Source organism: Hyperoodon ampullatus (genome assembly GCF_949752795.1).
Source record: "Hyperoodon ampullatus genome assembly, chromosome: 5".
Lineage (NCBI taxonomy): Eukaryota > Metazoa > Chordata > Mammalia > Artiodactyla > Ziphiidae > Hyperoodon > Hyperoodon ampullatus.
The window spans coordinates 101801760-101826333 of record NC_136918.1 but is presented as its reverse complement, the minus strand read 5'-3'; the positions used below and the strand labels follow the sequence as shown (position 1 = coordinate 101826333).

General features: G+C 35.4%; 1 protein-coding gene across 4 annotated transcripts in view; it reads left to right on the top strand.

The window, feature by feature from the left end:
• Positions 1 to 11929: 11929 nt before the first annotated feature.
• EPHA6 (EPH receptor A6) overlaps positions 11930 to 24574 on the top strand; it is a gene marked incomplete at both ends in the record, with an annotated part of 853969 nt that continues 841324 nt past the window's right edge. For all 4 annotated transcript variants that reach the window (XM_079704141.1, XM_079704139.1, XM_079704140.1 and 1 more), the window contains one exon: positions 11930 to 12308. In XM_079704141.1, the coding sequence (XP_079560267.1) occupies positions 11930 to 12308 (379 nt within the window). The remainder of the gene's footprint in view (positions 12309 to 24574) is intronic.

Genomic DNA, 24574 nt, shown 5'->3' with positions numbered 1-24574 from the left:
TCAGTTTTGGCAATTATGAGTAAAGCGGCTACAAACATCAGTGTGTGGGGTTTTGTGTGGATAAAGACTCAACTCCTTTGAGTAAATACCAAGGTCTACTGGCTTGTATGGTAAGAGTATGCTTAGTTTTGTAAGAAACCACCAAACTGTCTTCCAAAGTGCACCATTTTGTATTCCCACAAACAATGAATGAGAGTACCTGTTGCTCCACATCCTCACCAGTATTTGGTGTCATTGGTATTCTGAGTTTTGGCCGTTCTGATAGGTGTGTGGTAGTATCTCATTGTTGTTTTAATTTGCATTTTCCTGATGACACAGTTCCTGTTTTTATTACTGAAGTTCCTCAGTATTTTACTGTCCCTATGAAACTGAATTCAAAATGACCTGAGGGAATATTCATTCTCATATGTCCCACTCATTCTTTGCCCAACAAATTGAGGTTCAGGCTGCTCCCATTGCAGCATCTCTATCTTAATTTTACAGATTAGTTAGGCTTTCTAAAGTGGCCACAAGACCTTCCAGCACACATGCTCTTCTTACAATGTAATATTCCTATGCCTCCCCTTAAAATGTAGGGCCGTTGTTCTCTGAAGAAACCTAGACAACATGGAGGGGTATCAAGTGTAGAAGTCCTAATTGATGGTCCCAGCTGAGGTACCAGCCAGCATCAACTACCTGACATGTTTGGACTCCTTGAGTCATCCACAGCCATTGACTCTTCCAAGCTGAAGCCTCAGACGTTGTGAAACAGAGATGAGTCCTGTTCCATGCTGTGCCCTGTCTGAATTCCTGCCCCCCCTAAGTCCTGAGTATAATAAAATGTTTGTTTTATGCCACTAAGGTACAGGCAGTAAAAAAAAAAAAATGTATATCAAGAGTGAATCATGCATCAGCCTCCTATGTCTTCCATATGCAGCAAATACATTTTGAGCTTTAAGTAGTCTGATGGGTCTTCCTCAACTTGTACCACCATTTTATTTTTTCAGTAAGGCAACAGATTTTTTCACAGAAGTTTCTTCAAAATCCTTCTCCTTTAAGCCCTAATCCTTTTTCTAACAGCTGGGTCAAGGGGACATGGAGTGGATTCTTGTAGAGTACCTTTGTAAATGCACGTAATAATCTGGCTTTGCTGTATCTTGGTATCAGTGTCAAAACATCAATTTTAATATTTTTACACACAGTATAAAGCATCCATAGAAGTTTGGGCCAGAAATGAGAGGTATTCTTCCTGTGGGGGTCCAGAGACAGACTTTATACTATGCCCACAGAATGACCAAGGACAGCAATATATGACCCAGAACAATTTCAAGGGCCTACCTCTAAAGAAATAGCATTGAATTTCTGGAGTGAATAAGGGTTCTTAAAATGGGTTTTGTTTCTCTCAGAGTAAAGAATTAATTATTCTGATAAGAGGATGGATTGGAGTCTAAGTACCTGATTGCTAAAATTTGACCAAATAGAAAAAGGATTAATTGACTTGGGAAAATCAAACCAGGAGGTCCAGTTCTATATAATAATATACAAGGGATATAAAACAAATAAAAATGAGACAATATAAATAATAGAAAAATATTTCCCAGAGACAAATAACAATGCTATTTTTTAAAAACAGACTTTATTTTTTAGAGCAGTTTTAGGTTAACAGAAAAATTGTACAAAAAATACAGAGTTTCTATTTATCCCTGAGCCCTGGCATATAATTTCACCTATTATTAAAATTTTGCATTAGTACATCAATAGATGGTACATTTATTACAGTAGATGAACAAATATTGATACGTTACTATTACCATTTTCTAGAAGAAGAATAGGGGCGGAATCTAGGTACCATTTAAGAATGCACAAAATGACTTTCCCTTCTGAAAATATATAGTTCAAAATGTAGAAACATATATTCAAAGCCTTCTTCAATAGCTCAGTTTATGGTTTGAATAGGCTTTTTTTAAAACATAAATTTGTTATATATATAATTAGGCACTAGAGCCATTTGTCATCACTAACAAGATAGCGTGAACCACCATGCAGATCAGTAGGAAGTCCTATCCATTCCACCTTCGAAATATATGGAAGATCCATTCACTTCTCCCTTCCTGTCAGCACCCTAGGACAAACCACTATTATCTCACTCCAGAATTATTGCCCAAGCCTCTTATTTCTTCTCTGTGCTTATATTCTTACCTGCATTACAAAGAGCAGACAGAACACTCTTTAAAATGTAAGTATCACTTCTTCTGCCTCTTATTAGTATGTATTCTATATGTTTTGGCTTCACCATTTGTAAAACAGGTACAAAAAGAATGCTACCTCATAGGGCTGTGAATATTAGATGACTTAGCATGTATAATGCACTTAGAGTGAGACACATGATAAGCATTTTAAACATATAACACTGGAGTGTAAGTTCTATGTAAGCATATTTTTGTCTGTTTTGTTCATCACTCTAATACTCAGTGCCCTGAAAAGATGCTCTGCATGCAATGCATAATTGTTGAATAAATGTGAGCTAGTAGCATTGGGAGACAGGTGTCATTTAAGAGAACGATTTTAAGACAAAAGAGAAAATCTATTTGGCATGTCAACTGAAAAAAAAATGTACAATGTGACAGTTGTGAGTTAAGTTTTTGGGGGGCAAAATGAGGACTATAGCCCAGGAGACAACATTTCAGATAGCTCTGAGAATCTGCTCCCAAGAGGTGGGGGAGGAGGTCAGTATATATGTGATTTTGGTGAAGGGGGAATACATGCAATCAAGCACATATTTTTGGCAGAAGGTTGCTGCTAGTCTCATGAAGGTCACTGTCAGTCAGGAAGAGCAGACATCACCATGAAGAATTTTAGTGCTTTTTTAGATAAGAGGAGATGCAAGAATTAGACTCATAAAATCTTCTCCTGAAAATATCTAACTATCTGAAGACCTGTTCTGCAAGTTTTTTCCAGAGCACAGAGTGTCTCATTCCTGATCTCCACCCTGAACTCCTTTCAGGGACTGTTGAAGGTCAGCAGCTGCAGTGGCTCATAATTTAATCCTTATAGAGGTAGATTGCAAGTGCCAAAGGCAAGTGCCAATTTGTAGGTGACAGGCAAGAGTAACAAATGTGTAAATGTTGGGCCTTGAGAATGAAGAATGAGGTCATTTGGGAACTTAGTCACAGCTGGGAAGAATACTCACTGAAAAGATTCCATGACCTAAGCTTAATTTCATAGAATTAGATAAATTTTTCATAGATAGGTACACAGATGTATGCAAACTACATATGCATATGCTTCTGTATATTTGGGTGAACATTCAGAGATACAGGAGAGGCAGCATAACAGTGAAAGATACAGCTTTTGGAGCCAGACTGCTTGGGTTCACATCCCTGCTTTACCACTTACTGGCTGGGTGACTATGGGTCAGTTCTGTGTTTCAGCTTTCTAATCTATAAAATAATGATAATAACAGCAACTACTTCAGAGTGTTGCTTTGAGGAGTAATTGAATTCCTATTTGTGATTAGTATTTGAAATTATAATCTGAAGTGAATATTTATACTTGGAACAGTGTCTGGCACACAGTACAATAAATACTATATAACTTTTTGCTAAGAAATATAAAAATTAATACTTTTTATTTTATTATATTTTAAGATTTATTTAAGAGATGATGACATTTTTATTGGATTTTCTTTTTTCTTTTTTTACTTTGTGCTTATGCCAAATTAAAGTTATAAAGGATATCATCAAGTGACAAATTTTAGGACAAAATTAATAAAACAGTGGTAAACATTCTCCAGCTTTCCTGTGAAACCACACATTTAAAAAAAATCTACTGGGGCTTCCCTGGTGGCGCAGTGGTTGAGAGTCCGCCTGCCGATGCAGGGGACACGGGTTCGTGCCCCGGTCTGGGAGGATCCCACATGCCGCGGAGCGGCTTGGCCCATGAGCCATGGCCATTGAGCCTGCGTGTCCGGAGCCTGTGCTCCGCAACGGGAGAGGCCACAACAGTGAGAGGCCCACATACCGCAAAAAAAAAAAAAAAAAAAAAAAAAAAAAAAAAAAAAAAAAAAAAAAAAAAATCTACTAAAATAAAAATGAGATCCTGACAATATTTTTACATGTAAATTTAAAAGTCAAAAACAAAACAAAACAAAACATAAAACAAAGATAAATACTAGCATCTAAATGGAAAAATCTTGCTGTTTCTTTGACTAATCTCTGGGTAGGGGTATTAGTTTTGGAGCCTCTACTGCTGTTATTGAGTCTTTCAGGTCATTGTAGTTTTGTAGAACCCAGGATGGTGCAACAGACATAGTGGGCATAGCAGAGTGATGGCAGCTCCTGAACCATTTTAAAAAGTTTAGCATCCATGATTAGGCATGTTAGGCAAGTAATTCTACTCAGAATTGAAATGATTTTTAATAAAGTTTCTATCAGAGCAACTACTTTTAATGTCTTCTGACTAACTCAGTGCAATATGCAAAAGGCACATCATATCAGGCTAGCTTTGAAGACTGTGTAAACACATGCAGTAGTAAAGTTATTGTTCAAAGTGAGCTTCATTTTTGTTGATGATAAACATGACTGTGTGTAACAGAATTCCTAGAGTAAAAATGAGCTGTTCTTGTAGAAGGTTGTACTGTGTGTTTACATGGTTTTCAAATCCTTTTCTTATTTTCCCCCATTATTAACATGGCAGTGGAAGTATTGGAAATAAAACTATAATACGCATGCACACACACACACGCACTAGACGAAGCCACACATGGCTAATTAATTTTAAATTTAATAAAATTAACAAAAAAAATCAGTTCCCCAGTCACACTAGTCACGAACACTCAAAAGCTACATGTGAATGTGGCTAGTGGTGACTGTATTGAACAGGAAATATATACAACATTTTTAGTATTGCAATAAGTTCTATAAGGCAGTATTAACATATAGCTTTGTTATAGATAAATAACATATACACTTAATATTTATTTTAAAATTGTACATATTCTCCATAAGCAAGGAACTTCCTTATTTTTTTCCATTGGATAAAAATACTCAAAAACAAGCTTGAATATTCTTCCCATTTCTTATATATTTCAAACCATGATGCAAAATGAATCAGGAGCAAGTAAATCAAGAAGTCTTTGACTATATATTAAAACTAATCTAAGTCAAGCTACCGTTTGTTTGTTTTTTTCCCACTAATTTAGAAAATTTTATTTTTACCTGTAAAAATAGAAAATATATTACAATCGAATTCCAAACACTATGAGCTTCAGTATACTTCCAATACTATGAAGCATGAATGGAATTTAACACTGAAATACTAGAGAAGTCTCACATGGACTCTGTAGTGGGGTTAAGTTCCCCAAGGAGTGAAAGACCATTTCCCCAACAACTCACAATAGGCACAACATGTATGTAATAATTATTATTCATATATAACACTTTATAAAGTTAAAATGACTCAAGTACTTAATAATCTTTAACAAACAGAAAAAGGGCAACTACATACTTTTTTACAGTTGAAAAATATAAGTATTAGATTATTCTTTACGAAAAAAGTTAATAAAGATGGTAAATTTGACCTAAAAGATAAATATTATTAGTATTTAAACACAAATTATTTAGCACATATTTTTTGTAGAGATTTAAAAGAAACATTCTCTGCTCTTTAGATTTTTCGAGGTCCTTGGGGAGATTGGAATGTGTTTCAAAGTTAGGCAAGGATAGGAAGAACCATATGCTGATTGTCAAAGGATTGGTATAAGTGACTTATATAGAATTTGCAATTACCAGATAATTATAAGGATATATTAAGAAATGTTTATCTTCCATGTAAACATGTTAACAGCCATGGTAAAGAAACACACTATGATTAAAATGATATAGAACCCCTGACTTAAAAGGTAAATATTAGGTATATTAAGTTTTTTGGGTTGTTAAAGCTCACTTGGAAATATAATGATATGTCAGTCAAGACCTGTTCTTTTATTTTTTAATCGTTTAATATACACCAAAAAAAACAAAAAAACAAAACCAAGAGAACGTCAAAAATGCAATTGTGGTAGCTGATTTCAAACTAAACTGAAATATTATAGAAAATATTTTTATAAAAAGAAACTTACCCACAAAATCCAGCTTAAGAGGTAATTAAGGAATCACTTCTCTTTATCTGACACTTTTAATCTATCTCCAATTTGATTGTAGTAAAATAATGTTTTGCATTATTCATACAAAAATAATTAAAATGTTTAAGTGACAATGGTTATTAATATGGATAATATTATTTATAAATTTAACTATTTGACATACCAAAGTATTTTTATTGCAAAACCTAGCTTTGCCTTTTCCCGAAGCAGGGCTAAAAGTGTCTTAGTACACTAAGATATAGTACACTATAGCACACTAAATAAATATTAAGTTTATTTTGATAGGCTAATTTGAATACTTGAAGAGAAATTAATAGCAACAGTCCTGTGATATTATCTTATTCATTATGATGGAAATAATCATGCAGATTTCAATAATATAAAGGATTATTTTAAAGATAGTTTTACTTTTTTCATTAGTTGTTCCTTGTTTGGTATTTAGAATATGATATTTAATGGTATTTATTCTAATTCAATCAAAAAAAGTTGTTTTGACACAGCTGGTCATTTTGGGGCATGAGAGATAAATGATAATATATCACCTGTAAAAATAAAATAAATTTAAATATATTATTAAAAATTCTCTACATAATTTAGTTAAAATACTTTTTTGTGGATACCTGATGTCACACAGACTATTAAGTATATTTCATTTAAAAATTGTAAGTTACTTGAACCTAATAGAATTATTTGGCCATTTCGCATAACCTTTAGTACTTTATTATACTTGATATAATAAAAGTTCATGCACTAGCTTTCAGAATCAATTCACACCAGGAGTAAGTTTAACTCAAGCCAAAATAGTAACTGTAGAGATTCATGCCTTAGAGGGTGAGGGTGTGATTCCTCTCTTGCATAACTGCAATAATTTGGAACTCCATTGTGGGATAACATACAGTGTTTGTATTGGAATAATTCATATGTCTGTGCCCTTTAATACAATATAAACTTCCTATTGTTAGGAACTAAATCCAAATAATTGTTGTACCTTCCCCATAATGCTCAGCACAAATGCACAGGAAAATCTTGCTTAATAAATTGTTACTGAATTAGAAAAGTACTAGAGAGTATGTTTTCATTGAATTAAAATTACATACACTCACAATGCGTATTACATATATAAGATATGTACACGATATATGTAATATATATATTTTTCCTTTTACTATAAAATACCATATAATATAAGAAGAAAATGCAATATGACAGCAGAATAAACCATGTCTTCATGTCTTATGAAGCCTCATGTTGCTTTTTCTCTGTGAGGTTTTTAAGATTTGACATGCTAACAATACAGTATCCAGCACTGTTTTGAATATCTTCTTCCAGAAAAATATTAATTACCTTCTAATATCAAAGAAAAATTTCCAAAGTAAATAGTGTATGTGCTTTATTCTCTTAAAGCAAAGGGTCTCAAATTAACTATATATATTTGACTCTGTGGATTTTTTTTTTTTACTTTAGCTGTATGCATGCTAAAACATACAATCATTTAATTAATTTATATTTAAAGGTGATGAAATGACAACAATAATACTGTTTAGAGCATGTCTCTAAATTTTATATTAACAAAAAAGACTTAATGATACTTATTCTAAGTAAAAATGAATATTTTAGACTTAATGTTTTGACATACTTGTGGATCAATATTCTTTTTACTCATGTTGCTTCTATCTTGACCTTAGAGAACACAAATTATAGATTTAAGTGGATTAATTTACTCTTTTACCAAAATAAAATACTTAGGACTTTCTCAAGCCTTGAAATATGCTCAGTATTAAACATTATAATCCTTCCTTTTTTTTCTCAAAGGAATTAATTGCAGGTTAAGTCTCTCATCATTTAAAAAGCAAATAGTATTTGTGAATACTATTATTTCTGCTATAAATGAAAGCTTAGACTAGTTTTTAGTGTCATATATCCTTTATTTAATAAAAATTTAATCATTCTTACCTGACTCCAGACCACATATATCATGAAGAACAATGGTCTTAGAGAATACAGAAGAATTCTGAAAAATATAGTACTGAAAAATTAGACATGAATGCTTTTCTGATTATAGGTATGATTCAAACAGGAAAGTGCAGATAAATCTACATGAATATTACATCTGGTTCATTGAATGGCTTATAATTTTGAAACTGTCACATGTCAGCAAATATATCAACACTGCTAGAAAATCAAAAAGGAAGTACATTTCTGTTAAGTGCAGTTGCTTCTAGCTCACATAAGATAACATGACTATATTTTAAATAAAAAGTTACTTTTTGTAAACAAATTATTTTTACTCATATCACCATTAACTCTTCTGAGTGAAGAGGCCTGAGCACTAAAAAGAGCTCAACAAATATTTTAGAATGAATATGCATATACACATCATGTATGTATGTATGTATGTGTATATATAAATATAAAATGTATAACACAAATGGTCAGGTGGTTATGGTAATTCTATTTACAATCCTGTTTTGAAATTGATAATCATGTCAAACCCATGGAATCTCACTCTAGTCAAAGATCAAGAAAATTACATTTCAATTCATCTTCTTTGAGATGAGTTTTTAAAAGGCCATTATACTCTACACATGCAAAAAACTGTCTAAAACATGAAGTATGTTTTATTTTAATATTTAGAAAAATCTTGTAATTATTTATTTTCTTAAAGACCAAAATCAGATTATGACTTTCAATTATCTGACCAGGTAAGTAATATATTATGTCATGCCTGACAATGATTTATTTAAACAAACAAAAATTGTGAATTGTAGGTGAATTTTTAGGTAGGGGTGAGGATACAAATCCAGGTTACTCAGCTCTTATTGTTACTCTGAAGTAAATACCAGTTTATTTGTACCATGATATTGTACCTTAATTTGGAAATTGTACCATAATTGGAAATATTGTATCATGATTTGGAAGTAAGTGTGAATCCTAGAAATAAATCTTAGGTTTTCTTTTTTTACTCTTTCTCTTTTCCCTCTATCCTTCCTTCTTTCTTTCCTTCCTTCCTTCCTTCCATTCATTAGAGCCATTTCCTTCTAGCCCAACTTTAAAAGAATCTCCTTGGTGTTCTCTTTACAATATAGTCCCAATTTTGCAATACTCAAGCAAAATATCAGAATTTAAGTTAAAATTTTGATAGTAGAATATTTTTACTCTAGGGTTTTTGTTTTTTTGGGAAACAACTTCTTTTTAGTGGTATTCCATTCAAAAATTCTTGTAAGTCTAGTTAATTTAAAAACTAGAAGTTTAGAAATAGATTAACATAGTTTACATTTCTAAGTTAATAAATAGTATTATACATTCCTTCAGTTTAACAGAATATAACATATTTTTGGCATTTATAAGGAGTGTCTTCTTTGGCCAAAATTTTTCTCTTAGTGAGCTGTTAATGACATCTATAAAACTATCCACTGTAAGTGAATTTAAACATTTAAACATAAGGAATTCAAATTTAATTATAAAAAGGTCATGAAAAGATATTCTTTGACAGTAAATAAGATTATTTCGAATCAAAACATTAGTATATTGAATCATCAAACGCTTTTAAGAACTCTTATTTAAGCATAATGATTTATATTATAACGTAGTCTTTTAATTTTACAGTTTATAAATTGTAAACTGACTTTGCAAAAGCATATTGCAAATGATATTGACCAGTCAATATCTGTAAGAGTGGTAATGAGTAGCAAAATCAGATTTTACTCCTTTAAATACTAATATATAAACTCCATACTTGGTTATCTTTTCAGAAGTGATTTGCATACATTTAAATTAGCGTGGACACGTTTAAAGAGAGGCAGTGTTGAATTCCTAATGAAAGTGGAAGCACAGTCACCAATCGGAAAACTTCCTCAGTCTCAAAATCACTGGCATTTCACATTTCTCTTTTTGTAGCTGACTTAGACGTGCGGCATCTTTTGCTCTCCTTCTCTTTGCCTCCAACTGACTATAATGCAATAACTGAAACCACTTCTACTGTGTGTGACACAAACATAGCAGCGCTGAAACGCGTCGAATGGAAGTCTGCTTTCTCCTCCAGAATTCTGTAAGCGTCGAATGCCGACCCTTTGCTCCTTCATTTACTCCTTTCCCAAATCTCGCCACTGTGCCATTTCCCTCTCGCCACTGTGCCCTATGAAAGGAAAATATCCTCTACTCTTTACAATATCGCTGTTTCTCTTCTCGGTTCACTTTTCTCCATTGCCATAAATTTTTCTTCAAAACATTCTGATGAGTTTTGAGGAGGGCTTTTCGACCTCACTCGACTGTAATACCCTAAATCTTTTCAAGAAAGAAAACGATGATACTAATAACAGCGAAAATGTATTACAGAACCCCCACGCTAGTGACACGGGTTGCTTGGCGCGCCCTTCACAAACGCGTTAAGTATAGCCTGAGCGCATTCCTCCTTCCGCGTGATGAGCCTCTTCCACCTGAGAGCAGCGGAGGCATTTTTGTTGTCGACTAACCCCCTCTAGCGCCGAATTGGCAGCATCCGAGCGGCGCCTGTCAGGAGGGCAGAGCGCGGGGCTTGGCGGAGCTCAGCTGCGCTCGCAGCTCGAGCTCTGCCCTCTAGGCCCGCCTAGGCCGCGGGGCGAGAGTGTGAGGGCCAAGCGCGCTGAGGCCCCACCCTGTTAGCACCTGTGTTGCCCGCCCCCCACTCCCAACCTTGGGGGGCGAGGGCGGCGTAGTCCCGTCAGGCAGCGGGCCGCCGCGGCTTCCCAGCGACCCGAGCGCTGGGAGGGAGTGGGCGCCGCGAGGGGGCGGCTTGAGGGCGCGCGGAGAGAACTGTTCACTCGCAGGCACTCGGCGCCGCTGTGGATGTGGCCACGCACCGCTCAGCCCGTGGGTTCTCTGAGCGCGAGGTCCGACGCCGCCACGCTGCAGGCGCTCCGGGCCCCCGGAATCCCAGCGCCCACGGCTGCGACAATGCTCGTGACCTCCACTGAGAAGTCACGGCCGCACGGCGACGAGAAGACCTCAGTGAGCCCTGGTGCCAGGCACCCGTCCCTATCCAGCCTGATGTGACTCTCCTCTGCTGCTTGTTCTCTTCCTTCGCTCTCCTAGGACCAGCAGCGGAGGCGGCCGCAAAGCTGAGGCTCTCGCCCTACTGGGCAAGTTTGGGCGACCTGCGCTGAGGAGTGGTCAGGCTGGTCCGCCACCGCCAAGCTCATCCCGGACCCGGCGCGCTTGCCCACAGCACTCGCTCCCCTCTGGCGGCAGAAATGTAGAGAAGTCGGGGGTAGCCGTGTTGGGAGCTGACTAGCCCTAAAACGCTGGACGCTGCTTCCGCGAAATGGGGAGCAAAGTGCTTGGGGGACTAAGTGCGGCCTCAGAGATGCCCGGGAAGCGGTTGTCGAGGCCGAAGCGCGGCGCAGACGCGGCCGAGCTGGAAGTGTCTGCTCTGAGGCTCGCTGCCGTCGCCACCTAGGCGAGGGGCTGAGGGCGCAGCTCGGTAACTCGCTCGGACAGCTCGTGGCCCCGCGGAGCCTCTTCAGTCGTTCGGCTCGCGCCGCACTGGCCGGAGGAAAGTTCCCGCGGCCCCCGCCCGCTTCACAGCTGCTGTGCCCTCCTTGCTTTTGGTTCTGCAAGTGCCCACTTCAGTCCGGAGAGGCGCTCGGGCCGTCAGAGCTGCAGGAGCTGCCCGCCGCACCTGGTCCTCGTCACTCCCCCGCTTCCGGCCGTGAGGCGCCCTTCCCCGCCCCCGCGTTCCCCTCCCCCAAACTACAGCCCGAGCTAGCTCCTGCGCGCGCGCTCTCCCGGACCCAAGGGAATAGTCCTCGCGCGAGCGGGACACGGTGGTGGATGCAATTCCGTTCGCCTACAGCCGCCAGGAGCTCCCTGGCGCCTCAGGCAGCGTCCTCCTCCGAAGCAGCTGCGCCTGCCCCTGGGCAGCCTGGACCTTCGTGCCCTGCCCCCGGGGCCTCGAGCGGGGGGCGCCCCGGGACACCCTCTGTGGGCCGGGTGGAGGAGGAAGAGGAGGAGGAAGAAGACGTGGACCGGGACCCGTACCCTACGCGGAACACCTGGCTGCGCTGCTGCCACTTCTCTTTAAGGGGGAGAAGAGAGCCGGGGAGAGCCATGGGGGGCAGCGAAGTCCGGGAATTTCTTTTGCAATTTGGTTTCTTCTTGCCTCTGCTGACAGCTTGGCCGGGCGACTGCAGTCACGTTTCCAACAACCAAGGTAAAGGACGGGGCGCAGAAGCGAGAGGGGGCGGGAGGAGGCGGGTGCTCTGAGGACCGGTGCGTTGGTCGCCTCCTGCAGGTAACTTCGTCCCGGGGTAGGCTTCTCCGGGCTCTCTACACTAGGGGGTAGAGGATGTCCTCTCCCCAGAGCGCCCTGTCCACATCGGCCGGGGCCGGCGACCTCACGAATTCCGGTCCCAAATGTCTTTAAACGGATGCGTGAGCATCAGCAGCAGTTGGGTCCCAGCCCTGGCGGCTGCGGGCCCGCTCCCCGCTGCGCGGTCTGCGCTGGAGGTCAGGCTCCGTGGCACAGGCTTAATGGAGACTTCTGGTTCTCTGCGGTCGCTCACAGCACGGTAACATGTAGGTATCTCCCACATGCCTTCAAGAAAGCAGATTGCTCTCGCTGTAGCCTCTGGCCAAATACCAACCTTTTGCCTTCGGTAAACTAAGCCGCCCTCGCCCAGCTGCAACCCCTTTATCCCATCCAGACCGAACGTAGACTTGTTGGAAATTATTCCGAATTATTTCTAGCCCAGATGCCCGAAGGGGCCAGGGGATAAGTGTTAGGTGTGAATTAACAAGTTGTGAATATCCTATTTATAAAGTCAGGTAAAGTGGTAAAGTGAAGATGAATAGTGTGTGAAAAGTGAAAATGAGGTTTACTGAATGGAAAGCACTGAGAATTTTTGAACATTTTCTTGCCTTCTATCCAACAATCTTTATGAGACATATCTCATTGGATTTCTGCTATGAATATTTAAGGATCTATAAAAAACATCACCTGCATAATCTAAATCCTCCTAGACTAAGAGATGAACAACCATAAAAGTTTTCCAGCATGTACCTGGCTTGATGCTCTCACTGGCACTGTGATGGCTACCAATGTTACCTGGTAATGTCACACTTTTACAAATACTTCAAATATAAAACTTCAATTATAGTTACGATTCAACATATAAGGCTTCGAAATAATTTGCAGATATATAAATGGAGGTCAGATGACATGAAAGTGTGCACTGTTTGTGCGAGGGTGAGAAGGTTGAGAGAGAAGGCAAAACAACACAGCCTTATTTTTTGTTATCAACGTGTATGACCAATTTGTTAGAATTATTCAGAATCAATATTCAATTGTTCTTATTTATACAACTGGTACTTTTGACATGTTTTTCTAATTCTTTCTCTTTTTTTTTTTTTGACCTGCCAAGTTGCAGTCACAAATGCATATGTCAATTTGAAAATCCTACACAACCATCATGCCTGTAAGGATGTATCATATGAGCACCACCTATAGTGCCATACTCTCCTATGGCGGTGTATACCTTCACACACGTCCCTTATTTGTTTTCAAGGAGTATTGGCATTAAATATCAAAGGGGTAGTTACTTAATCTACCTCTGAAAATAGAAGATTGTTAAAAATAACATGTAATTATTTGACCTTTTTATTGAAAGGAGAGAGGAAATTTTTAATAATTGGAAGATCAGACATTTATGTTGTACCAAATGTGTCTAGGGCTACTAAAGAGATGTATACTTTGAAGTCAAGTTTACTAGAGATATTTTAACAGTTATTTCCTTGCAATCATTTCCCTAAATCAACATATATTTTTTCATTAAGTGCTGGTAACTATCCAAGGCCCTGAGGATACCAACATAAATAAAACACATGTTAGACTCTTCACATGACTAAAGTGCCATTCTACCAAAATGTGTCAAATGTTAAAATATGACCTTTCAGATATTCATGTTAAATTTAAGGACATAGAGGAGTTGTTTGTTAACCTCTTGCAGTAATTTTTATTTATCTATTTTAATGACTTTCTCATACTTTTAAAAGACATTTTACCTAAAATATTTACCAATTATATGTAATTTATGTATGTTTTTATAAGTTAGCTTAACAGTGTCAGTATTACTCAGTTTACCCAACAAATAAGATAATTAAAGGTAGTCTCCTAAAACTCTTAATTTGAACTTGTACTAACATGCTAAAAACACAGGCTATGCATTACACTTGGGTAATATAGTGCCTAAAGGCTAAGTTGGGTAAAATTTAGAGAAGTTCTTCAACAGAAGATTATAGAGAAAATATGCTCAGATTTTTTTCATCAGACACAAATGATTCCTTTTAAAATGCTTTTTACAGCCTAAAGTCATAATGATTAGAAATTACGCCTTATAATACTTTGAGATAATTTTTGAATACTGAAATCATCACGCTAATAGTTAATAAAATGTGGAACTTCAAAATGTTATTTTTATGAACACTTGGGGGATATTTTCTTATTTGTAGCTTCATAAATAGATGACATGAATCAACATATCTTACCAATTTGTAAACATTGAAAACATGAGGTATTACAGAATTATTATAGTATGTACACAATATAGAAATATTAATGTAAAATATAAATCAGATTTTTTTACACATAATAATAAACATCAGTAATATGATGAAGAGTTAATTTTAAGGATATCGTATTCATTTTCTTAGTAACTTTTCATCCTAAAAGCTAATGGAATTCATGTTTTATTTTTAAAATTTGTTTTGGAGGGTAAAATTTCATTTTTATTTAATTTGCCTTCTCATTAAGTATATTCACAAGGTAAACTTTTTAATGTTATTTATCTATTTTTACCAAATCATATAAAATCTTTCATGGTTGAATGAAGGAATCACCCTCTTCCCATTTCCTAGTTTTCCATACGTAGGCATAGTAAAACGATCAAAAAAGTGAACTACCTCATTTTTAACCTGGTGCTTAAGATGGTGCTAAGAGTAACTTGAGTACAGGAAGCATCTCTTCTCTTGTTTTTTTTAACTGCTGTGAAGCTCTGCACTATAAAGACAAATCAGTTTGACTCTCTCTTCCTGTTACCCAAACCTCCTCGAATCCATCAAAAAGTAGTGTTGCTTCCTAGATCACTTCATCTGATTAAGTAAGTGAAAGCGTGATTTGTACTCAGATTTCTCTTATTCCATTAGTTTTCCCTCTATTTAAAACCATAGTATTTATTTCGTGTTGGTAATTTTTATGTAAAAATAACAGATTTTACCCTCTTAATATATGTAAACTTTTATTTCTGTACTAGTAGGATACTTAGGAGAATATAAAATACAATCTTGTTTCATATGTAAGTAACCAGGTGTATCAATAACAGTGGTTAGTAGCCACCAGGGATCCATTAATTCAGAGATTACTCTGCTTTAGTCTAAGAGTTGATGCATCTCTCAGGGTGTGACTTATGTTTCCAAAAATAATCAATACTCAAATAATATATTAAATCAAAATATGGTTTGAATATGAGAGTCTAGTGAGCTCATTTTACTACCAAGATTGTGTGAATTGATCTTTCTCCTCCACCCAGGAAATTCAGTGACAAATGAAATAAACAAGGAAAACAGTAGTCTGAGTCATTAGTTTCATTGAATTTATTAATTTGAATGAATTGAGTGTAAAATACACTAAGTTGTGTGTAAATACAGGTGAACATAGCTGAGCAGAAAAATATCTGCTTAATAAAATTCATAGCCCCAAATTAGTTGAACTTCCATAAGTATTGTTCACAAGCTATAAGTCTGTTGTTCTAATATTTATTGAAGGGGAGGAATTGAAATATTTTCAGAAAGGTCAAGAGTAAACTTTACTGAAAATATTTAACGTTGTGTTAAATAAGGAAAACTGAATGATTTATAAAGAATATTTCTAAAAGACCTTTCACTTATATAAAATTTATTTTCAGAGATAAACTATTTATAGTTGTAAAGGTGCAGATTGTAATCACATGTTTTCTTGTTTACCATAAGTATAAAAACAACCTAGAATGCAATTTTATTATACATTTACAAATTGAAATAAGCCATTGTGTAATTAGTCATTATGATTAGTGTTTAAAATAGAAATATAAAATGTCATTGATATGCATTGATCATCTAAATGTTTTTTGCTCTGGGTTTGGGATAACACTATATCTAAAATTTTTTTCTTGCACAAAAATTATACAGTGTTCTTTAAGGATCTCTTCTTCAAACTAGGAATAACATGAATAAAGCAGTTTTAATTGAGATTTTCCCAAGGGGAAAATATATATCTAAAATTAGTGGTTAAATAACATCTTTTTACATTTTTAATATTTTCAACTTTTCTAATAAGGAATTTGTATTACTTTTATGTTACAAAATTAAATATTGAGAAAAATACTAGAGTTGAAATTCCCTTCTTCACTAATCACTACTGGTATAAATAACTTAAGTGCAAAAGGCATCATACATTTCTTGTATTTCCTTCTACCAATCCTCTTTCCCTATGACAAGCACCATATCTCAATCTTTCTCTTTCATTCTTCTCTTTTCACACACATGAGTACTTCTGACTATATATTTTATTTGTCCTAAATGGCGAGAGAACAGATCTTATTTTACAGTGTACATAGTCAACTGAACCCCAAAAGTAATAGAAATTTCTTCATTGTGTCCTTGACTCAACATTTCTTGGGAGTATAAATATGGTGGCGATCAGTACATATAGTTAAGTAATGAAAAGGGATTGACTTTGTTCAGTGTACTTTGTCAATCATGTAATCAAACTAAATTTGTACAGAAGGATTAAATTGTTTATACATCCACAGTGTTATTTTTAACTAAATATTGTATATATTATATCATACATATAAAAATTGTGCAACATAATTTAATATACTACATCTATAGTGTTCTGATCAACTTGCAATTTCATTAGACTGACATTAGTTCTTTAAAAAATGGAAATTATCTTACCTCTACTTTTGCCTTATTTTATTGAGTACTGTGTTTTCGAGTTTAATATTTAGATGATGAAGAGAAAAAGAATAAGTAAGGCAGACTTTATAAATGCCCTCATGGAATTTATTTTCTAGTAAGGGAGACTGACAAAATAATATTTAAGTAAATGAAACTATATGCTGTGCAGGAAAGAATACAGGCACTGAGCAAATAAGAGGAGGGACCTGCTATTTTATTTATTTTTTTTTTATTTTTTGCAGTACGCGGGCCTCTCACTGTTGTGGCCTCTCCCGTTGCGGAGCACAGGCTCCGGACGCGCAGGCCCAGCGGCCATGGCTCACGGGCCCAGCCGCTCCGCGGCATGTGGGATCTTCCCGGACCGGGGCACGAACCCGTGTCCCCTGCATCGGCAGGCGGACTCTCAACCACTGCGCCACCAGGGAAGCCCGGGACCTGCTATTTTAAATGTGATGGTTGGAAAGGCCTATCTGGGAGGTGATATGTAAGCCACATTCTCAAGGATGAGAAAGAGCTAATTGTACAGAATGGGAAGAAGTGCATTCTAGGTAAAGGGAATTGCCTGGTCAGTGACCTTGAAGGGAAATGAGCTTGACACGTTTGAAGAAATAAGACCAGTGTGACTGGACCTTACTGAGCAAGGAAGAGATTTAGCACAAAGTAAGGTTTGAAAGATAGTGAGGAACCAGATACCACAGAGAAGAAAACAAGCCATGGAAAGGAACTGGGTTTTAATATTATCCTAGGTAAAATGGGAAGCTATTGAGAGATTTTAACCATTTTTCATTTTAAGAGCATTATGGCTAGTGAGCAAAGAGATGATTGGAAGATGACAAGAGTAGAATTAGGAGTCTGTTGCAGTTATCTGGGGCGGGTGGGGTGGGATATGGTGGCCTGGCTAGAGTGGTGGTAGTGAGATGGGGAGAAGAAGATGGATTTGAGATACATTTTGGAGTTAGGATTATGGGATCATCTTATCATTACAGAAAAATAAATGTAGATATTCAACATTTACATCACTTTTTTTTCCAAAGCACTGAAAAAATTTTCCATTACTCCCCGTAAAAATGACCTTGCTTATAACACTTGATAATTGACAGAGGATAGGAAGGGGGGAGTGAGGCCCACTTTCCACTCTATTCAGCTCAGACTATGATTTAAAATATAATCTTAACAGTTTTAGTATTTCAAACCATTGTCAAACCATTGTACATAACATGGTACACTCATATTGGATCAACAAATGAAATTTTTTAATGCATATTTGACATGATAACTTTCCATATATAGTTGTTTGTTGTCAGAGTGGATAATGGCACACATGGGTGGAGACATCTTCACAAAGCAATATGGTAATCCAACAGAGTCTATTAAAATATAGAGCAATATTTGGAAGTTTGGCTTATGCACCAATTTTGTTCATCTTTGTTATGATCAGATTACTGTAACTGAAAACAAAAATATAAGTGATACTAGATATCAAATAAGCGTGTTTCACATATTTACTATTAGTCTTCTTTTATCTCTGCATTTTGTTTCAATGAAGAGAAACAAATACACGTTCAGAAAGCCTATAACAGATCCAGAAAATGAGATCTTAAGATGAGGGAAGAAACTATTAGGCTCTCCACTAAACAACAGTATATTGCATGTAATTTAAAAAATTTCCCTGACCAGTTATTATTCATTACAGTGTGTTGCATTATAATAATAATATATGAATGTAATCATTAAATAGAGAGAAGCATAAGAATTCCTAACTTAGTCGTATATACTTTGTATATATTTAGAAAATTCACACTCTGGAAATGCTTCATTTAAACGTTTCTAAATATTCTTAAATATACATATTCAAACATAGTAAATCTTATATTTTACTTTAGTGCTTAGAATGTTCTGGAGAATACTATTGATATTTTATAGTGATTTCCTTTCAGTAAACATTGACTTCTTAGGGATATACAATTTTGTTTTTCAATGATAAATATTCTAGAACTGAGTGAAAACATTCGTTCTTCAAACAGATATTTATCAGAGGCCTACTATTTGATAGGCAGTGTACTTAACCTTATATAAGAATTCAAGGAGAACTTTCCCTCCCAGAATATATGATCCAGTGAAGGGTTTCCAGTCTCTTTCCAAGTCTGGCAGGAAAATTTTCTGTTTTCTTAAAATTAGATCCAAAATTAATTAGAAAAACTTTAAAAACACATTTGTTATATGGTAACATGTAACAAGTACTGTTGCTCAATTCTCATAATATATTTATGTACCATTTATTTGAAAGTAATTTCTATTCATTACAGTTTATCTCAAAGTTAAAAAAATAAGTCACTCAACAGTCACATATTAAGAATCTCCCTGTGTCAGGCATTATGCTAGGTTCTAAGTCTACAACAGTGATTATCATACAATCTCTGTTCCTTAGAAAATCAGTCTTCTCTGTTGATGTTATATATCCTTGAGTAATTGATATTTACTCTTTAATTACTTGATGATTTTTATGAGATGAAGAATTTTACAGTAAATGAGATCATGAGGGAGAGAAAGAAGGGGCTAAAGTAATACTACTAACACTTTCATGTGGTTTATTTGTAAAATTGCTTCACAAGGATCTTCTAATATTAGTTTTATGGGTGGGCATATATTCTATTTAATTACATGAAAAGTAAACATAAATATGCATTTAAAAACACAACTATGCATAGAAAATACAAATATTTCACATCTGTAATGGCTTTCCATGGACTGACAGGTAGAGGGAGATTTTGTTTGAAGGATGTTAGATGAACTTTTTATGGTGTGTTTATTTAAGGTAGATTTATTATTAAAAACTGTGGTTAGGGCTTCCCTGGTGGCGCAGTGGTTGAGAGTCCGCCTGCCGGTGGGGGGGATGCGGGTTCGTGCCCTGGTCCAGGAAGAGCCCGCATGGCGCGGAGCGGCTGGGCCCGTGAGCCATGGCCGCTGAGCCTGCGCGTCCGGAGCTTGTGCTCCGCAACGGGAGAGGCCACAACGGTGGGTGGCCCGCGTACCGCAAAAAAAAAAAAAAACTGTGGTTAATGGTGAAGAAGCTAGTTTCCAGTTTCAGTTAGCAGCAAGCATACCTTTTAATTAAGCTTTGGAGTAGGAACTGGGATGAAAGTGTGTATTTTCAGTCCATGTACTGAAAAATAGATTCAGCTACTTTCCCAGGATACTGCTGTGTCCTCTAGCTGTTGGCCTGTTTGATGATCTGAACTTGCTGGATATAAATGAAAAATCACCCCTCTTCCTTCTATTTCATTTTATAACTTCAGTTGTAAAGTTGTACTTAACTTTTTGATCATAGAAGATATAACATCTCCTTAGAAACTGAATGTTCAGGAGGTAGAATTAGTTATGTATTATTCTTATAATGTTAGGTATCTGGATATATGGGATATTTATGTACATAATTTATTTACTTATGTTAACTTACTAATAACATAACAGTAGAATAATTATGTATTCTTTCAGATTATTATTATAATACTCATATTGGTGGTACACGAGCCTTGCAAAGAGAAACACATTCTTGTATAGTACATAGAGTATCATGTATAGAATAAGGAAAAGTACTTACACATGATTTAAAAAAAATCAATATATGAAAAATTTCCTACCTATGATGACTAGGAAATAAAAAGGTATTACATTAATATGTATTCCAAATAAGAATTATCTAAAACTAATTGAAATGATTGCCTCCAAATATGAGTTGAAATATATCTCAATATCACCTTAATTTTTACTTTTAAAGGAAGAAATTTGTTCCTTATATTGCTATGATACTTTAATATTGCTAAAACTAATTAAAATTAAACATTTAATTAGAAAATTAAACTATGTAGTGGCCAATGAATATTATTCTAAAAATTGATGTCTAAGACAACTGAAGTTTATTTTAAAATATAATACAGTAGCTAAGTAGCTATAAACATGCAAAATGAAAGAAAAATAGGGATAGAAAAAAACTGAATTATGGTACTAATTTTAAAATGAACCTAATTGGTTAAGAAGTCTCTCTTGTTATACATATATATATATAACAATATCGTGGGTTAGAGCCTTATCTCTGCAAGTATAGAAATGTCCTGAGGACAGACAACGTTAGCTAAATCTCTTTAAAAAAAAAAATCCTGAAAATTTCCTTTCACTCTCCTTCTGGATTTAAAGTATACTTAGACAACATTTAAACTGTGAATGCAAGTGAAAATAATTAGTAGTTGCCATTATGTGTGACAGGAAAGAGCTGAGCAAACTAACAGCATTGCACAAAATCATAAGACTTTTGTCAGTTTCTAAAATTAAATAAAATCTATGCATTAGTCCACTTGTTAACAATTATAATGCCTGATCAACAACAACAAAAAATTCCAAGACTGCAGTAGCCACAACAATTTCATAACACTAGAACATTTAATGAGGAAACTACCCTGTTTCCTTGGCTGTTTTACATGCTCAATTTAATGAGGGAGCAGTCAGAAAGAGATCCTAACTTTTATCTGAAAAAGAAACAGAATTTCAGAAGTGCATATTGTTGGTATAGCATATTGCTTAGCATGTTTTAAAATAAGTGAAAAATAACATGCTCCAATTTTATTTTTATGATACTATATTAGAGCAAAAATTGTACCTATATTATAATGACTTACTGTCTTAAAGTGTTATAGTATAATAATTTCATTTTATAGTTTAGAAAGCTAGAGTTCACCCCAGTTATTAAAATAGCAGGTAGTTTGTTTATTTAAAACTTCATGTGTAAGAACCTTTATGATATTCACTAGTTTATGACCAAAAATCCATGTATATATATGCACTGTTTTTTAGATTTTTCAAGAGCTCTGTTACCTAGTAAAGCAAAAGTAAAATTTAAGAATTTATTTTAAAGTTTAGTATTCTAGAGTTTTAAGTACTTGTTAAAGCTAAATGAAAATTTCCCCTGAATTTATGAAGCCTTAAAATCAGATGAAATTGTTATCCTCTTTCTGCTATAAAGTTCTGAAATACTTTTCCATTGTAATATAGATATAGTTATCTTTGGGTTTTTGTTTGTTCATTTTTATCTTTATTACTTATATATAAACACTTCAGTTCTTAATCTATATGGTTTATTTGTATATATTTTCCTAGAATTCTCAAATTAGTTCAAAATTAAGTATATATTCATCCAATTTTTAAATGAGATACATTGATACCTACTATGTTTTTTCACTGTGCTGGGAACAGGAAACGTAAAGATGGGTCACTTTGCCCTGGACTTCTGAGAGCTTAAGATTTAACTAATGAGGCTATTTATATGTCATTGAATAATTGACAAAACAATATGGATTTAGCTGTTCCATAGATAAGTTCACATCTGTGAACTATTGTTTACAGAGATGAAAAGGTAAAAGTACCATTTTCACTGATCTATGAATTAGTATATGGAGACATTGAGAATAAATATTCATTCAGTATATTGACCATGACCCTATATTGGCACTGACTTTGTGTGCCTGCTAGAAATGAAATAGGATCTGCCCCCTGACATTAAGTACAACGTAGTAAAGTTGAAGAGATGTACTTAACAGTTAAATACTAGCAATATAGCAAAGATAAAGGGAAATAATTTTAAAAATTATAAGCAGAAAAGAATCTTGAGTTACATATGGGAAATGAAAATGAGTCTCACATTTATCAGGATTCATCATCATAAATATATATAAGCAATAAGAGAATTAAAACAAATGACTCCTCTGGAAACTTCAATTTTTAAGCTACCTTGAATTAGTTGTTCTGCACTTGAAGATTAAAACTTACTCTCTGTATAGGTAAAAATAAAACCCAATTGAATAATATCTTAGATTGAACATAGTTTTTTTTTTTTTTAACATCTTTATTGGAGTATAATTGCTTTACAGTGGGGTGTTAGTTTCTGCTTTATAACAAATTGAATCAGCTATGCATATACATATATCCCCATATCTCCTCCCTCTTGCATCTGCCTCCCACCCTCCCTATCCCACCCCTCTAGGCGGTCACAAAGCACCCAGCTGATCTCCCTGTGCTATGCGGCTGCTTCCTACTAGCTATCAATTATACATTTGGTAGCGTATATATGTCCATGCCACTCTCTCACTTCGTCCCAGCTTACCCTTCCCCCTCCCCGTGTCCTCAAGTCCATTCTCAACATCTGCGTCTTTATTCCTGTCCTGCCCCTAAGTTCTTCATAACCATTTTTTAAATAGATTCCATATATAGAACATAGAGTTTTTAAGTAAATGGCACCACTTGGCTTTTTCATTAAAGGTTTTATCATATTCTTTAAGAAATAGTGTGTTTGATGATGGTGGCTGCTTTTAAAAAGAAACAGCACAAAAACTATAACAACACAAAATCTTGATTTTAATGGATTGTATGTGGTTTTCTCTACTGATTATTTTATATTTAGATGATGGTAAAATTGTAAAACCTGTATGATTTACACTATATGCAATTTAAATATTAAAAATGTTTCTCTAGTTTCTTGCCATCTCTTACCATTCTTGTTTTATTGTGATTCTCTCTTCCTTACCTCTATTAAATATTGGTTTTTAGAGGTGTTTCATAACTTTGAAATTGCTAGTATTCTTTAACATTTATGTTGAGAAATTAGATAAATTACCTTTGATAGATCCTGTATTTTATATTTGAGAAATGTGCCTGTAGAAGAGCATAGAGATAGAAATTGCTGCCAGAACTTGGTACTTTTAAACAGAGAAAAATCAATGGCAGATTATCCATGATTAGCTGTTGACATTTAGATTTGTACATTTATAATGTCAAAAAGCACTGAAAACTGTCAATTTAGTTTCTAAATTACAATAATATTCTTATTTTCAAATCCAACATTTTATGGTTCTCATCTGTCCTTCAACATAAAGATATATTTAAAATAATAATTGAAATAATTGCAGATCTTTTGACAAACTGGACTTTAAATAATTAATTGAAAAATTACAGATCTGCTAAAAAGCCTAATGAATTACTTATCTCTTTATGAGCATCTAGGTTTGTGTTGTTGCCCTGATCATTATTTCAATACCCTAGTGCAGGCGTTATTTCTAACTTATGAAAATAAATATCTTTATAAAGGTATATTATGATAGGATTAATATTTCTTCTCCCTTAATCATTACACAATACCTAGAATATGGTCGTGTATTGCTATGTCATAAAAAATATTTTAATTCTGTGCTAGAGTATGTATCATAAGTCTTTAAAGTATTTTCTCCTCCAGCAGATGATTTGCCTGGGCTGTGAGAATCTGAGTTGTTGTCAGGCTTTACTAGATTGAGGATATTTTTTGAGGTTTGATATCTTAATTGTAAAAGATTATGATTTTAAGTACATCCCACCACACATATGCCACATTTATTATGGAATAGATCCCATCCTCCAAATGCACACTAGCTTGGTTGGAAGTTCTGCTTCTAATGTGGC